Source organism: Aquila chrysaetos, chromosome 20 (genome assembly GCF_900496995.4).
Source record: "Aquila chrysaetos chrysaetos chromosome 20, bAquChr1.4, whole genome shotgun sequence".
In the NCBI taxonomy this organism is placed as follows: domain Eukaryota; kingdom Metazoa; phylum Chordata; class Aves; order Accipitriformes; family Accipitridae; genus Aquila; species Aquila chrysaetos.
Genome location: NC_044023.1, coordinates 21,406,456 through 21,422,830, shown reverse-complemented (window position 1 = coordinate 21,422,830; position 16,375 = coordinate 21,406,456). Strand labels below are relative to the sequence as shown.

The following is a 16,375-nucleotide window of genomic DNA, read 5'->3' as shown; positions in this document are numbered from 1 at the left end:
GCTTTTTTCCTTTTTTTCATTTGTTCTGCTATTATCTTATCTTGCTGTAACTGATAGAGTTTCCTTCTGCTGAAGGGGAGGAACAGAGAAAAACGAAAGCAGAATCAGAGTGTCTGTATCTGCTCATATGCAGTCTATGTTCAAAGGCAATTTCATGAAAAAGGACAGGCCCACCACCAAAATTCAGGAAAAAAGGGAAATTCCACTCGCCATTCCTCCTAATGGCACCACAGAAGAAGAACCAAAGCAGTCTGACTTCTGACTGAACATGACATGTGGGGGGATTGGGAACACAGATTAAAATATTACAAAAAAAAACCAAATTAGGCCTCTGAACTAGGTACGTAATTACTCAGTTATGGCCCTTGCTGATGCCAACTCAGTGTCAAAGCTTTGGTAACATTATCTAAGGAAAGACAGAGAAATGCACCTGAACCTTACCTCTTCAGCATATCATCATTAACGTGTATAATCAGTACAGTAAAAATATTTGCTACTTTTCTACACGTGGCATTTCTATTTATAAAAAAAGACAAGTTTGGAGTTTGGGGGGAAAGGAGGGGGTCAAAGTTATTAACCTCAGGACTTTCTTACCTTTCTAAATATTTGTCCCATTAGAAAGCATTAAAAATTAAATAAAGATGAAATTATGCAGAAAAAAAAAACTATTCCAGTACAAATAATGTAGTATATATAAGAGGGATTTTAACAGAAATTTTATGCCCTTAAGGCCAGTGACATCAGTTTTCCAGCATGGTTCTTATAATGATGTATTTTTCTTCATACCACAGTTACATAATATTGTAAGCTTTAGTTATTTTAAAGCAGCCAAAGTGGTTATTTCAGTTCTCCTACAGAAACTTCTGTAGTGAGGTTGGTTGGGGTTTCTGCCATCTCTTACTGTATTTCAAACTTCTCTTTGTTTTCTTCTACAAAACGAACATTCCCCATATTACACGATTTGGGCCTGACTGGGTTTCAGAGACCCACCGAAGACATAAAAGTCTTTCTATTGACTTCAATGGACATTACAGCAGGAACCCAAATTATCATATATATTTACATTATTCATACAATGTTAATTAAAAAAAAAAAACAAGTGAAAAATAACCACTGATACATCAACATTTACTTATATCCCAACCTGGATGGATTTAAGTATACTGGATATACCTTTATATTCCTACTATTATCCGCTCCTGTGAGGTTCGCCTTGAAAATGAAAAATAGCGTTTAATTGCATGCTATAAAAATGTCCTAAATAATGATGACATCTGGAAACAAACAAAACCCCAACGAACACAAACGCCTGTTAAAGCAGGTCCTATTTACCTATATTCCCCAAAGATTTCATCTTTTATTGATTGAGCTTCGGGATCTGGATGCAAATCTTCTTTTTCTTTCACTGTACAAATAAAATAAAGCACAGATCTGTATGCCGTGTTCCACCGTGGACTTTTCTTTTCGCAGGTGCAACGGGAAAACTGCCTTGTGATCACCTCCAGCCTAACCTGGAAGGCAGCAGCTCGCACTGCACGTCTGGCTGGACACAACCAGCAGGCTTCCATCAAGGCTTTGGGGCCATTCCCTAATTTTTAAGAAAGCTAGCAAGTGTTTATAGAATCACAGAATGGTTTGGGTTGGAAGGGACCTTGGAAGATCATCCAAGTCCAACCCCCCTGCAATGGGCAGGGACATCTTCAACTCGACCAGGTTGCTCGGAGCCCCGTCCAACCTGGCCTTGAATGTTTCCAGGGTTGGGGCATCTACCACCTCCCTGGGCAACCAGGTTTATACTTAAATATTTATACTTCAATCCTTACTCACTGCTTTGAAAATGACAGAATTACTTTTAGCAAACTGTTCTATTGTTAAGCAGTTTGGCTACCCATGGAAGTTATGTCAGTTAGTATGTCAAGTAGCAGTTATCAGGTGGAAAGTGAGCAGGTAGCCCGGCCAACGGCGGCTCAGAGGTGGTAAGGACCTCGACTCTACATCTGGATTAAATACTGGAAGATTCACCGAGCACTATCAGAGGCCTTAGCAAGATGTCTGACCAGCATGCAGCACTATCTCACCCAGAGAGCACAACTTCACTTATATTCATTAGAATCCATTCTGCGGATATCTATCAAAAGCTACAAATCCTAATTGGATGTTTCTGCTTGTGGCTTTGCAGCCTCCAGAGATAAAAGTCTGAAGGATGCTTGTTATTAACACGCGAACATAGCGAAAGGACAATAAATCCATTTACCTGAATATTTTCCTCCTTTATTTCTTCTGACAAAGCAAATAGTTAGCAGCAGTAGGGTGAGCAAAGCGATGGCACACATCAGTCCAATAAACCACCCCTGGGTGGAAATTCCATCGTAAATGCCAGCATAGGCTTTGTGAAACAGAAGAGGAGTAAAAGAGAAGAAAATTAATCAGAGGAAAAGGTCATCACCCTACTATAACATGAATACATAACACGTTCTTCACTGGATCCTAACTGAATCGGTCTATCACTACTTACTGTGTTCAACTTAAAGAACTGCAAGACAAAAATATGTCCAGAGAGTGACGTTTTTAGACTTAAGGGCAATGCGCAGTCTACAAGGCACAGTACAGACATTTAGGAAAGGTAATTCTGAGCGAGTAGTTGACTCAAAGGATTAATGCCAAATAGGAAAGCTGAACAGAGAATTGTTAAGCCTCTCATGCAAAAGCAGTTTTGCGAAAGAAATAGAGTTAAAAGTGCACCTGATACATGCAAACCGCTGGACTGGCACACTTAAAATGGATTATACCACAGCACTACCCTTTCAAAATCGCATAGGAGGGAAAACTGTTCTGTAAAGGTTTGTCATTGTTCCGGGCTATTGTGCATCAAGTAAAGCATAGGACTTAGCCAAGAGCCACGGATGCGTTTATGCTCCCATGGGATTCAACTGCAAGGGTCAACTTAAAAATCACAGAACAAAATAATGACTTTGGTACACTTTCACTGCACAACGTAAGATGTAACCTCAACATTTATTTACATTCAAAATAAATCTTTATCACCTTGAAGGGTTTCATGTCTCACCTCTCCCCCTTGTCTCAATTACATCTTCAAAAATGCTATTGTTATCAACCCAATTCTTAGTCACTAGACGAACTGTATACTCAGTTCCAGGCTCAAGTGCCTCAATGGGGTGAAACTTTTGGGTGGGCTTTACTGCTTCTGAAATCTTGCCGATCCCTTTACCTATGGAATGTACATATTCAAGTCATATTAATTAATGGTATTCATTGAACAAAAGGCCTGTGAAATGCACAGTTACAAATAATGTAAATAACACACAAATATGACATACAAGGATTTTTAACATTTGTCATCAGGTAATCTGATTTTCAAAAGCAGGCAGTAAAGTAAAAAACATTCCCCCTATTTGATTTTTAATATTCCATCAGATAAAATAAACAGCAGACTGAAGTAATCCTGATGTTTATGAAGGGGTTGGTACATTTCCCAGGATGAAAGTTAATATTGGTGGGGGATTATGAATCTGCTTTAACTAATGCGTGCTTAAAAAAATTACAACTTGAAAATGGGCTTGCTTTGTATAGATAATCTGGGGTTTGATGCTTCTCCCATTGAACTGAAGTCAGCAGGGAAGCACAGACAGCTTGTTATGTGGAAATGGATTCTTATATGTCTCACAGAAAAAATTAACATTGGGATTTGTACTCATTTCTCTCCTGACAGTGATTTTCCATGTCCTTTTAAATACCACAATGCCTGCACAAAGCACTGTTTTAGATATAGCTGGTTTGCTTTTAAATTGATATTTAGGCATTTAAATGTTCCTGATGAGCTTAATATTTGATTAAGAGGTAGAAGAGAAGTTCCAGTAGCCCTAGTTTTAGAGCCTTTTCACTTGCAAAACGCCTACTGTAATTTCAGTCTGTGTTAAGATTGCAGGGTATTAAAGCTTTTTTAAAACAGCATTTGTGGATCACAGAAAAAAGGACATTTACAGAACTTAGCAATCACTGCCTGAACACAAAAAGCCCGTTCGTATGAGCAAATGCAGAACTGCGTGTGGCCCGGGGGATCTCTTTAGTCACCCAATGGGCACAACACGGCAGCGTGCCTGCCCTCGGTGGCAGGAGAGAGATTTTGGCGGCTGCACGTAATAAATATAGCTCTTTAATTGTGTTCAGTTGCCTAATTTGCCTGCTTTATCCAAAGTCGTCTAAACTAAGGATTGAGCACGCAGTATAATTTGAAAACTACTTGACCAATTAGCACTGACAGTAAAACAATGCTCGTTAATACTTAAACTAGTAAACAAGCAAAGCAAGAAGCTTTCAGAGATTAAGGCTTAGTTGACAGCTGAAGGAAAAAAAAAAAAAAAGATTAAGATGAATCCAAGCACAATCAAAGCAGCAGTTCAAGATAAGTTTTCCAAGGCAACTATACATGTATTACAATAAGCAGTTAAATTAGTAGACCATTGGGACCCAGAGAGAGCACATACAGCTGAAATGTTGCTGATACTGAAGCACGGCTTATTAGCATAAATTAATCCGTCTATCGGTAATTTTTGCTAAATGAAGTATGTGAAACTGAGTTCTAATTTTTAATCAAACTGCAAATTAAGCAACAGGATACCACAGGTATATTTTAATTACATGTTCTAAAATCAAGACATCAGAAAAACATATTTAATGGAAACACTATCCATAAAGTAGCAAGAATGAATGTGAACCTTCAACCCATTGTGTATTAAATACCGTATAACACTTATGCATGACACGATAACCACATGGTCCAATTTGTACACAACGCAAGTCTCCTTAGGAGGCATTTCTCCTGAATTCCTGGTAAGCAAAATACTTAACCCTGAGCCCAGTGGTAGCCCACAGCTGCGGTCCGTTCTGCATCTTCTTAAACCAACGTAACCAGTCTATATCTATCACCTATTTATTTCCAGCTCGTGCCAGCCTCTTCTCTTTGAACGGACAGCTCTTTACAGAAGCAGAAAGGGGGAACTGATATGGCTGAAAAGCAACCCTTTTCTGCCAGGTTATTGCTCAGCTGTGTCAGCCCCTCCGGCCGTGCCGCTGCCCCGGCACACCGAGCAGCGCAGGGCTGGGACGCGCGTCCTGGACCCAGGGTTTGAGCCCGACCTGACCTGGGACTGGGGAGTTACCCGTGGCTCTCCAGGCTGCGTAACGTCACCTATCCCAAAACATTAAACAAATTTTTTTCTTTAAAGCTCGGTACAGGTGTCCAGTGATGGGTGATTATGAGGTTTCTTTCCACGCGATTTCTTTCTGGTCTGTGTTACACACTCAATATAGTATCTACAGAGAAGAAAGCATTGCTAAGTGGGGCAAGTTTGGTGGTTGGAATAGAAAAAGCAGTGTAGCATCCTGAAAAATAAAAGCAAAGATATACAGATAAGGAAAAGCTCAACAGACTGAAAGGTCAGTGAGCTGCAGAAATTAGCTTCAGGAAATTGAAAGCAGTTGGGTTAGGTTTTTAATCTACAATAAGGGAGAAGAAGCATTAGTAATAAAGGCATATCACCAGCACTTCTCATCCTCCCCCACTATTTATCAGCCATACCATGGGACTCGCATGAACATTAAACACTGAACTGCAATTTTACAATATTCCTACCGGGCTTCAAGATTTATGAGAACAACAGAACACACATTTTTTATAGAAGCTTATGGTATAAAGGGAAAAACAACATAACCTGCCCCCAAAGACTTACAAGAGTGCTAGTTCTCCAAAAGTTAGCACATCTGTTATAAAACATACTTATATAAAAAAGCTGGCAGTCTAATAGCTAAATACTAATTGTGGGCAACATCTTAATTTACAACCATACCTGTCTAAATACATCTGCTGCAATAAATGGAAAGTTGAACTTTCATTAATTTTCCCCTACTGCCTGGCTATTAAAAGTGTATAAATATGCATCACAAGTATCCTTCATCTTCTGGGCTTTTTTAGTGCAGGAGGTAATTCGTGCTTAATTGGGAATAGTTTAAACTATAGAGATTAGTAAGCCTGTTGTATGTAAAGCCTATTGAGAAGAATTTATAGGTGAGTTAGTGATCATCTATTTGTACTGATTGTCATTTGTATGAGAAATCTGAGCTCGGACAAGAAGACAGGTTATAGTTCATTTTATCTCTTGCTGCCTCTTCTAAGCTCTCTGTGTTGGCTACACTGGGGCAGGCTGGTAGAAGAGGAAAAAGCAAAAAAAAATAGCAAAGATAAACAGTTAATCACAAATCTGCTTCAAGTACTCCAAGACTGATATATTTAGCATATTATATTTAACACGCCTATTTTTCTTGCTCAAAATGATAGGGGTTTGAAACAGCAATATATCACATATTCCTTTTCCCGGTCCAGCCTGTGTGCAGCACCGGGGCTGGCGGAACGGTTCGTTGCCCGTCATTAGCAACAGGGTTTGATGGGCTATGGGTCCCCCGGCCAAAGAAAAAGCAGCAGAATGGAGTGGCATAAATGACAGAAAAAGAACTTTTTCATCAAGATTTCATCAGATTCTTTTGATTGTGAGCAAACGGCATATTTGGGGGAGTTGCTGGTAACGATACCAGTGGTTACATATGGCTAAGGCAGCTGTATTTTTCCTTTTTCACTGTGCCCGTGGCAAAAGACAACTAAACCCATATATTTTGTAACAAATGGTTAGTCTCCTCATCTTATGGTGTGTCATGAAGGTTAGTACCCTCTGGCTAAGATTTTCAAAAAGCCTGTGGGAGTTATGTGCCAATTGCCATTGAAATATAATGAAACTGGTGAACTTCTGTTCTCTGGCTTCTCTGGAAAATAAAACTACAGTTGTACGGCTTCCTCTGGATGAATTTTTCATTAAGGCTTGAATTTCTGGACACACAGTAATCATTCTCAACATGTAATACGTGTTTAGTAATCCTCAAGAAACACTGGTAGCTAGATGAAAAGAGGCTTTGTGTTAAAAAAGGACTGCTATATTAAATTAATTTTTTTCACTTATGTGAGAACATTATTTTGTGTTACATTTCTGAGGTTAATGATCATTGGGAAATTGACATTTTCAAGGGGAAAATTAATTAGTTTGTAGGTCATTTAAGAAATACTGCCTGAAAATGAAAAATTAGAGATAAAACTCATTCTCTAAAGACAGCATACCTTCTTCTGTGGAATGAAACCAAGATGAAGCCACAAAAATTAAACTATTATTTATTTTGCAGTACAATGCCAATATACTTTTGCCCAGGTTTTTCATGATTGTCCACAGTATTTTATCAACAACAGATAAAAAATCTTTAGTTGTCAATCAGCGTTTCATACCTGTGTTATTTTGGTTATGTTTAAGATCTTTCATAAGAAAGAGGCCTTTTATTTCATTGACTTTGTATTAGCTGCCAGTGCCAGTGGTGTTGGGTCACGCAGCAAAGATTCTACAAACAAAAGCTTTTGTATTGCCTACTGCTATTTCCCACTAATTCCAGTGGGCCTGCGTTTCATCTTAGAGACAAACATTAAAGTGTGGTTTTCCTCTGTTAAGCAATTATACAGCACCAGCCCCTTCTGACAGAGGCAGTACTGCAGAGCAGAGCAGAGAGCTCGCTCTCCACCGCTGCCAGACAAGCACAGAGTGTGGCACTGCTCCACCGGAGAGTGAAGAAATCCAGATGTGAGCATGCGATGGTCTTTTCCTATCAGTATCCGCTCATCGACCTTTTGGTAAAGTGTTGCTAACTCAAAGCGATGTGTTACTCCTGATAAAAATCTGAATCTGAACGGTTCATTCACAGAGGAAGATGTTGCAGTTGTAGAGAAAGTGTATGATCTACCCATTTATCTATACAGGGAGTTATATTCATTTAATTGAGAGAAACTTTTTTTACTAAATTCAGTCATTCATGCCACTGCAAATGCATCTTCAGGAAATGGGTTGCACATAAATTGCAGGCTGGCAAAATTATCATTTAAAGCACAACAATTTTCCCTACACAGACTTGTTTTTAGTGGTGATACATGCATACTCGTATATGTACATATTAAAAAAAGAGATTGACTTTTCTTTCTGATTCCAGACTATAGTAGCAGGGAGAACTGCAAATAAATGAAAGCAATAGCAGTGATGCAGATTGAGTATATCAATGATTAAATGTGAATGAATCCATAGCTTCCACCTTAACATCTCCACTTTCCTGGCAGAATGTATTGTGAAATTCTGAAATACCCATGGCACAGCCTGCAAAGGCTATATTACAGCAGTGGAAGCTATTCAGAGTCTTAAAATGAACAATGAGAGCTTTATGTTTTTATTACTAAAACCAGAACATAGTGGATATAGAATCACTGAATCAAAACCCAAAGAAACTTGGAGCGCTCTATCACAGAGTTTCATTTCAGGGGGCACCACATTTTATATCTGTCATTTATGTGGGTCATTTTAAATTACAAACTTTGACTTTCAAAATCACTCCCTTTCTTCAAAAAGAGAGATCGTTTTAATTTTGAGCAATCGCCTTGCTTTCTGTACCACAGCTTAAAACCCCAAGAAGGTCACTGAAGAGAGTGATTTTTTTTCAGCCTATCATGTTTAGTTGAAAAATATCTGAACAATTTAGCCAGCAAATAATGACACAAAACTCTAGCAGCATCTCAGTGACAGATGCAGTGTCCTAATTTGGGGTGGCTTGAGAACCAGCAAGGAGCACACATTAATCGCAGAACCGGACCCTTGTGGCTTTTATTAATTATACTACTCTATTCTACAAGCATTTCACAAGAATCAGTTGTTGCCTCTGCTGAAACAAAGTCTTAGGAAAGAAGAGAATGAGAACAAAATGAATGGCAACATTATCATCTGTTTAAGCATATCAGGCAGGGAAGCATTTCAAAAAACCTGACAAGGTTATTCAACGAAGTTATAGACTTTCAAGTGGCCAAAACACATTATTCTCCCTGCCCAATGAAGGCCAGAAAAGGTAACTAATGAGGTGATATTGTGTATTTTTTAGCTCAGGGAAAGAAAAAAATAAAGGATCTTTTACTTTCCTTAATGAAGAATAAATTTTAAACCCTGCTGATAGATTTGTAGTTACTACTACGTGAGTACCCATATACTACAGTGAGACTGGAGGCTACAAGGCAGTTGAGAAGGAGTTTCCCTACTTGAGAAAGCGGATGATAGTTTGTGGCTGTATCCTGAACTGGGACATGATGAGTTTAAAGTACTTTTTACTTGTTTTACCAGTAACTGAAGAGATTCTGCAACTTAGAAGTCCAATAGGATGTTGTGCAACGAGGACCATTTTTCTATTTTATATCAACATTGTTCCAGACTGTTATCATTGCTAAAAATGATGAAGCCAGGACTCTTTTGCTTATCACATTCTCTTTCTCCTTCCCTGTGGTAAGTGCACAGCAATGGTTTCTGATTAATAGCAAGGACTTGTTCCTCAGTATTGTAGAGTTTTCAGACTTGCTGAGCACAGTACATTTTATTTCATTTCAGCTGAATGTGAAAGATGAACTACCATATAGTGCTTGCAATTTTCCTTTAAATCACTGAACATCACTGAACATCAGTGGTTTAGGATAGGGTATAAGTGGCACACAAATGCTCACTTCCAGTCTCTGATAAAATAATAATAAAATAATGGATCAAATACACTGCAGTCAACTTCATGTTCATCTGGATTTTCCGTGTCAAATACCTGCCCCTAATGTTTCTGGCAGTCCCGCATCTTCATGCAAGGACAAAATTTTTTTTTATAATATTACTGAGGACAGATTATCTAGATCTTCAATTTTTTCTTCGTGACTAAATGCAATTCACTTATTCTAGTATGGCTTAAAGAGTTGATGGGTGGGAATAGAAACAATGCTGTACAGCAAAATGAAACAGATAAGCTCTACTTTTCTGAAGGGCTGCATGGCTACATTAAAAAGTTCATTGATTGTTCTCATGGAAAGAAAAACAAATTTATTTCTTCTAATTACAAAGGAAATGTCAAGCCTGGAATATTCTCAATAGATTTTTCCATTATTGTTAGAGCTTCTCCGCATAAAAACATATTGCCTATTAACTTACTCCCTTGAGCCATCGTTAGTCCTTCTTCTGTGACCGGCTTCCCACAGCCTTTGACTGTACAAGCCTTCACATAGAATTTGTACTTGGTACTGGAGCTGAGACCTGAAAGCCTCCAGCTGAGCGTGGAGCGGTTGGTTACGCTGACATCGTTCAGAGGTCCGATTTCATGCGTTTCGTTTACTGAAAGGGAAAAGGCAGCTGAGTCAGATCCAGCAGCTAAAGGCTACGAACACGAAACGTGTCATGAAGGCTCCTGCAAGGGAGGCACTCTGCAGTAAGTAGGAAGGATGAAGCCTGAATAAACGTATCTCACCTCCCTGCCAAGTATTTAAATGGGATTTATCTCGTCCATGTCAATCTCCCAATTACTCGGTGAGCTATTACTGTTCTTAAAAAGCTCTCTGATTCTAGATATGCACGTACTGAGTGGGAGGTAAAAATTACTGTCTCCTAGATCATTAAATATATATAAATTGCTTCTTGCTTTGCTTCCAAACATCTGCAAACTTTTGCAAGCAAGTTAACGGATGGTTGTCCTGCTTTGCTCCCCTCTGCCTTGGCAAAGCTGGCAGCTGAAGGAGGGGTTGCCACTCACAAGCCGCCTAAATAGATAGAGCCACTCTCTGCCCATAGGCACCAAAACCAAAGGGAAGATTCAGCCTCCAGCCCCTGATTGCAAAGGCAACCGGGCAGTTCTGTTATCAGCAGCGTGTCCTGGTTTCGGCTGGGATAGAGTTAACTTTCTTCCTGATAGCTGGTACAGTTTTGGGTTCAGTATGAGAAGAATGTTGATAACACACGGATGTTTTCAGTTGTTGCTAAATAATGTTTAGACTAAGTCAAGGGTTTTTCAGCTTCTCATGCCCAGCCAGCAAGAAGGCTGGAGGGGCACAAGAAGCTGGGAGGGGAGACAGCCAGGGCAGCTGACCCCAACTGGCCAAAGGGGTATTCCATACCGTGTGACATCATGTCCAGTATATAAACTGGGGCAGCAGTTGGCCTGGGAGGGATCGCTGCTCGGGAACTGACTGGGCATTGGTCAGCAAGTGGTGAGCAATTGCATTGTGCATCACTTGTTTTGTATATTCCAATCCTTTTATTAATATTGTCATCTTATTATTGTTATTGCTATCATTGTTGGTTTCTTCCTTTCTGTTCTATTAAACTGTTCTTATCTCAACCCACGAGTTTTACCTTTTTTCTCCCAATTCTCTCCCCCATCCCACTGGGTGGGGGGAAGTGAGTGGTGCTTAGTTGCTGGCTGGGGTTAAACCATGACACAGAGATAAGTGAAGATTACGTGGGGTGTTTTTTGTAAATAGGGCACAGTCTAATCCTGTTCGATCCTCAAAGAACATATAAAATACCCTGAATTGTCACCACGCCTCACAGCTGGTGTTGTGGTAGTCTGGGACCAATACTGGATCTTGCCTGAGGTTATCTGCTCAAAGTCTCTTCCCAGCTACTCAGTTCTTTCACAGACAAGAAAGAAAGAAATACCCCTGGTATTTAGTTGTTTCTCAGTGTGATTACTCAATAACATGACTCAGGTGGTAGCTGTCTGCATTTCTGCTGAGGCATTCTACAGGGAGGAGGTGCTCACTGACATAATGTGGAGATCTGAACAAATGTGGCTAAAGTTCTCTCATTACATATTATTTTGCATTGAATGACTTTCACTTCAGCAAAATGTGCCTACAATTTATGGGTCTTCTTAACCACTACGTTAGGTATAATTTGCAAATATGAAATAATTGAATTAGTCTATAAATGTGGAATAGGGCATGGCAGCAATGTGAGCTTACATCAGAAAATCGTATGGAAAACTTTTTGCTCTGGAAGATGACTTTAGCCTGCCCTCTAGCAGGCTGTGCACACACCGCAGATCAAAACATACCGTTCTGACGCTATGGCTGTTACAGGGATCTCAGAAACAGCCCTTCTCATCAGCCTCTGTTTTAAAGAACTGCACATATAAACCCTTTTTTTTGTTTTGTTTTGTTTTTCTTTTTTTTCTTTTTTTCTTAAACTAATAATGCTTAAATTCTAAAATCAAAGTAAAACAAGCACATACTTATCTGGTATTGCAAAATGTAGCCAGTAAGGTGGCCATTTGCTTTCTTGGGAAGTCCCCACGACAGAGTGACGGAGTCCTTGTCAAAGTTCAGGATCCTTAGAAAACGTGGTTGTTCGGGGACTGCAAGATACAGGGATTAGCTTTTAGAGAAGAAGATTGAACAGGTCTGTCTCAACACATACTTGTTAAATGAGGATATAGTTTAGCTCAACACCTACAGTTCCCATTTCTAGTGAAGAGTTTTATGAATATTGGAGATTTTACAATCACTTTAAATAAGGAAATCAACTCACCTTGTTACATGGACAATTTCTATTTATGTCCCTCCACCCCATATTCTCATTTTGTCTTACCTCCTTCTGGAGTTTCAAACACAACAGGGGAGCTTTCCGGGCCATCTCCTTTGGAGTTGTAAGCCAAAACAGTTAAGCGGAATTCACTGAAGGGCTCTAGACCAGGAATCATCCCATAGTTTCTGTCTCCTACAAATGTTAGGAAGTGTTTCTCTGGGTGATGCCTTTTTCCATCCAGCATGCTTTTTGTTTTCCACCAGCTGACCTGCATCGAAATTGGTATTTCTATAGCAAATTATGTTGTATGGGCCTGAACGTGATATTGATTTCTCTCATTTTCCCAGAAATGGGAGATTGCAATCTATCCTTGATCTGGGATTCATTTAGTAGTTTATTCAACTATATACAAATATTTAAAGAGAAATTTGTAACCTTATAGCCTCTTAAATGTCCACGAACTCTGTCCCTTGGTATTCCAAACCAGAAGACTTTGACCAGCGTGCTGTTCACAATATCCACCGATACGCCGGAAGGAGCGGCATCTGGAACTGTAAAAACAAAAGTGCTGCATATTAAAGATACTTACAAAGGCTCAGTTTCATACTGTTCACAGCTACAGGGCTTGGCTTTCCAGCTCAAGCTGTGGCAGTACATGCAGTCTTACTGCAGGGAAGAAAAAAAGCCATTCCACCTGCATTCAGTGGGTGAAATGGGCCAATAAACATTATTTTGCCATATCAGGGCTTTCTGCTGAGGGCTGGAATACAGGTGCACTGGGACATATGAATTTCTACATCAGTATTTATGATTTCCTGTTTCAAGTAATGCTTACAGCAGTGAGAAGAATAAAAAAAAAAAAGATTAGCACAGCACTCAAGAAGGCAATCATAAAGTTTTTTTTTTATAATCAATTTCATTTTACAACTAAGCTCATTAAACAGTAGGATTTTAATCACTACACAATACAGAGAGCTGTTATAGTGTCTGAAAAAAAGAGGCCTTGATCCATTGACAACTGAATTGCAAGGAAGATTTTCCACTGATAGATATAAAATTATATCCATCACAGACACACAAAGAAAATAAACATGCTGCGGGGTTTCTTTCTTTCTGTTCTCACTATTCACCACCGCTTCTGCCATACACTCCACAGGGGAGAGAAGGTGCACGACCAAACCTTCCCGTTGCCCACCTCTGGGTGCGCAGTGGGGATTCTCCCATCCGAACGGCTCCAAGACCGTTCCCAGCACTGACATCTTATGCTGGTGAAACACCAGGAAGCACTCGGCAGGTTGTAAACATCAAACTGGTCCACTGAGGGTTGATAACGCAGATCTCGGTGCACTCACTCAACAAGAGGAGTACTCCAGAGAGCCTACCTTAGGATTAGTGTCCCTCTGTAAGGCTGGTAACGTCTGTGGTTATCACAGCAACTTTACTGATGGTCTCATAATACCTACCATGGGTCAGGATACGATCTTCTGCAAGAAGCTGCAGCAAGTGGAGAGGTGGGAGCAGCAGCACCTATACTACTGCTGCTGGGGAAAGACTCCTGCGGGACGTGGTGGGTTAAATCAAGGACATGGCTGGCTGGTCATTTTAATAAGCAGCAAAACACATGCTTGTCTTAGTTGGCTAATCCACTGTAGACTTTTCAACTGCCATTCAAACTGTCAGTTTGTCTCATTCTTATGAAAACAACTTAAAGACTTCAGATTCTGCATGGGTTGAAAACTGTCTGACTGTAACTAATAAAATTAATCTGCAGATCTGAAACACGGACCTTTCGCTGGCCCTCCTGGCCCCTCTTTGCCAACAGCTCCCAGCCCCTGCTGCTAAGCGTTTGCAAATGCAATAAGCATTTGTATTTGGGATCAGGGAAGCTTGGCACCCCACGCTAGCTGGCCACCATGCTGTTTACTCCCTTGCTGATTTAAATCCTTAACTCCTACAAAAAAGATTCTTTTTTTGGGGTGGTGGCAGTGATTAACTGGGTTGCTTCCTAAAGTGAGGCTTGGCATTTCTTTACTGCTGCTGGATACATTTCCAGTCCTCCAAATATCATCTCTAGTCATGCGGTAAACACCAAAAGGGGCAGGCTGCTGTTCAGAGATGTTGGGGTGGCCTCAGCAGTGACATTATCCAGTGTCCCACGGACGTAGCAGGGCTGCCACATCCTGCGTGGCACCGGCATTAATTCTGTTTGCAGGGCAATCCTCCTGCATGTTCACTTCTCCTAACGGGACATGATTATTAAAGCCCACCATGAAGCTGGAGCTCGAAGAGCATGTGCAAAGGGTGGGTATCATAAGCAGTTGCTGTGATTTCAGAGCAGCCCAGGGCATCTATTTTGTGAAAACGGGTGGCAAGGGGAGAAAGCCTCTTTCTTTGATCTGGCCTGGATGATGCACTGTGGGCCAGGCAGAGTCCAAAATCAGACATGGGCAGGCGCTAAGACCCACGGAGGGGCTTGGAGCAGGAGTAGATCCAAAGCAAAGCCTTACAGTGGAGGAAGACTTCTCCAGAGACACAGGGAGGTCTGAGAGGGGGCTGTGCCACCGGGGAGCCACGGAAAGCCGCTGGACAGAAACCCAGGCTGGAGAAGAGGACCCGTTCTTCAAGAACTCAACAGACAAGGTAACACACAGAATACATGCAAATGTGGCTTCATCTATAAATTCACTTACAACGCCCGGTGCCTGATTGTACTTAATTGCCAGAGTACTTCACTTCTGACAGTGTTAAAGTGCTGAATCAAGCCCCAGACAAGCTAAAGATTTTTTTTTCCCCACCAAGCACACCACCATGACTGCTACACTTCATAGACTTCTTATGGACTGTGGCTGTCAAACAAGTATCCAGATTAAGCCAGCAACTGAGGTTAATGAAAGCACAAGTGACCTTTTCAAAAAAACCCTCAAATTCCAGCAAGTTGGCATCCACAGCACCCAGCATTAGTTGTATCTGTATCTCATGTAGCCCGTCAGGCCAAGCACTGGCATTTAAGCAGTTTTGGCCGTGGGCTGCCTAATCCATCACTCCGCATCCAATCGTTTTGCATTGCAATAATTCCCCACGCAGCGTATTTTTACATGGAGGTTTCTGCTACTTACCGTCCTCTCCTGAATATCCGATGGTAACGTTTGGTTCAGGACCAGATCCTAAATTATTTACCGCTTGGACTTTGATCTCGTAAGGCACAAAGGTGGGAGTATTTCGCAGGGTCAGTGAATGCTTCTTCACCATCTCCTCGTTCCAGTCTGCCTCGACTCCCCGCTGCCGCCAGCTGACTTTGTACTCCAGCCCCGGCCCGTTCCTCTCCACAGGTTTCAATGGCTGCGGAAGAAGTTAAAAGAGATCTTGTCTGCCTTTGTTGCAGTAATCATGAAACAGCAGCTGAGGGGAGGGGGGAATAATTTTGGAGGGCGTGTTACAACATTGGGAGCAAAAAGGGGGAAAAATTAAGCTTTAGCTTTTCACTGTCGTGTTAATTTTAAGACTACTGGAAGAAAAAGGTCATGACTTCAAGAGAAAGGTGGGTGAAAGGCAGAGAAACAGCTGGATTAAAAATAGATTAATTGCTAGTAGACATATTTCTGCATACTACATATATCAGGTTTTGTTTTGCTACAGGTTTTCTTTGTTTTCTTGTGTGATGTAAAACCGCATGCCTTTTAGCACAACTAAAATGCATATTTTGGCATAAGGCTGTGTGTGCCTTTTAGTACGGCTAAAATCTGCATTTTACCTTAGAATTTTATGTAGCACAGCAAGTTGGGTCATTAAAATTTAGATTAGTTCTAAGTACGCAACAAATGCTTGAAACTATGCCTGGACATTTAATGTGCAACTGCTGCACTACTCTTTTTTTCTGATCAGCTAAAGAATTCATCACAACATGG

General features: G+C 40.6%; 1 protein-coding gene across 4 annotated transcripts in view; it reads right to left on the bottom strand.

Moving 5' to 3' along the window:
* CHL1 (cell adhesion molecule L1 like) overlaps positions 1-16,375 on the bottom strand; it is a 141,332-nt gene that overhangs the window by 5,660 nt on the left and 119,297 nt on the right. For all 4 annotated transcript variants that reach the window (XM_030043954.2, XM_030043957.2, XM_030043956.2 and 1 more), the window contains 8 exons: positions 15,587-15,809; positions 12,906-13,021; positions 12,534-12,738; positions 12,178-12,300; positions 10,104-10,283; positions 3,068-3,229; positions 2,255-2,386; positions 1,333-1,405 (listed from right to left, as the gene is read on the bottom strand). In XM_030043954.2, the coding sequence (XP_029899814.1) occupies positions 1,333-1,405; positions 2,255-2,386; positions 3,068-3,229; positions 10,104-10,283; positions 12,178-12,300; positions 12,534-12,738; positions 12,906-13,021; positions 15,587-15,809 (1,214 nt within the window). The remainder of the gene's footprint in view (positions 1-1,332; positions 1,406-2,254; positions 2,387-3,067; positions 3,230-10,103; positions 10,284-12,177; positions 12,301-12,533; positions 12,739-12,905; positions 13,022-15,586; positions 15,810-16,375) is intronic.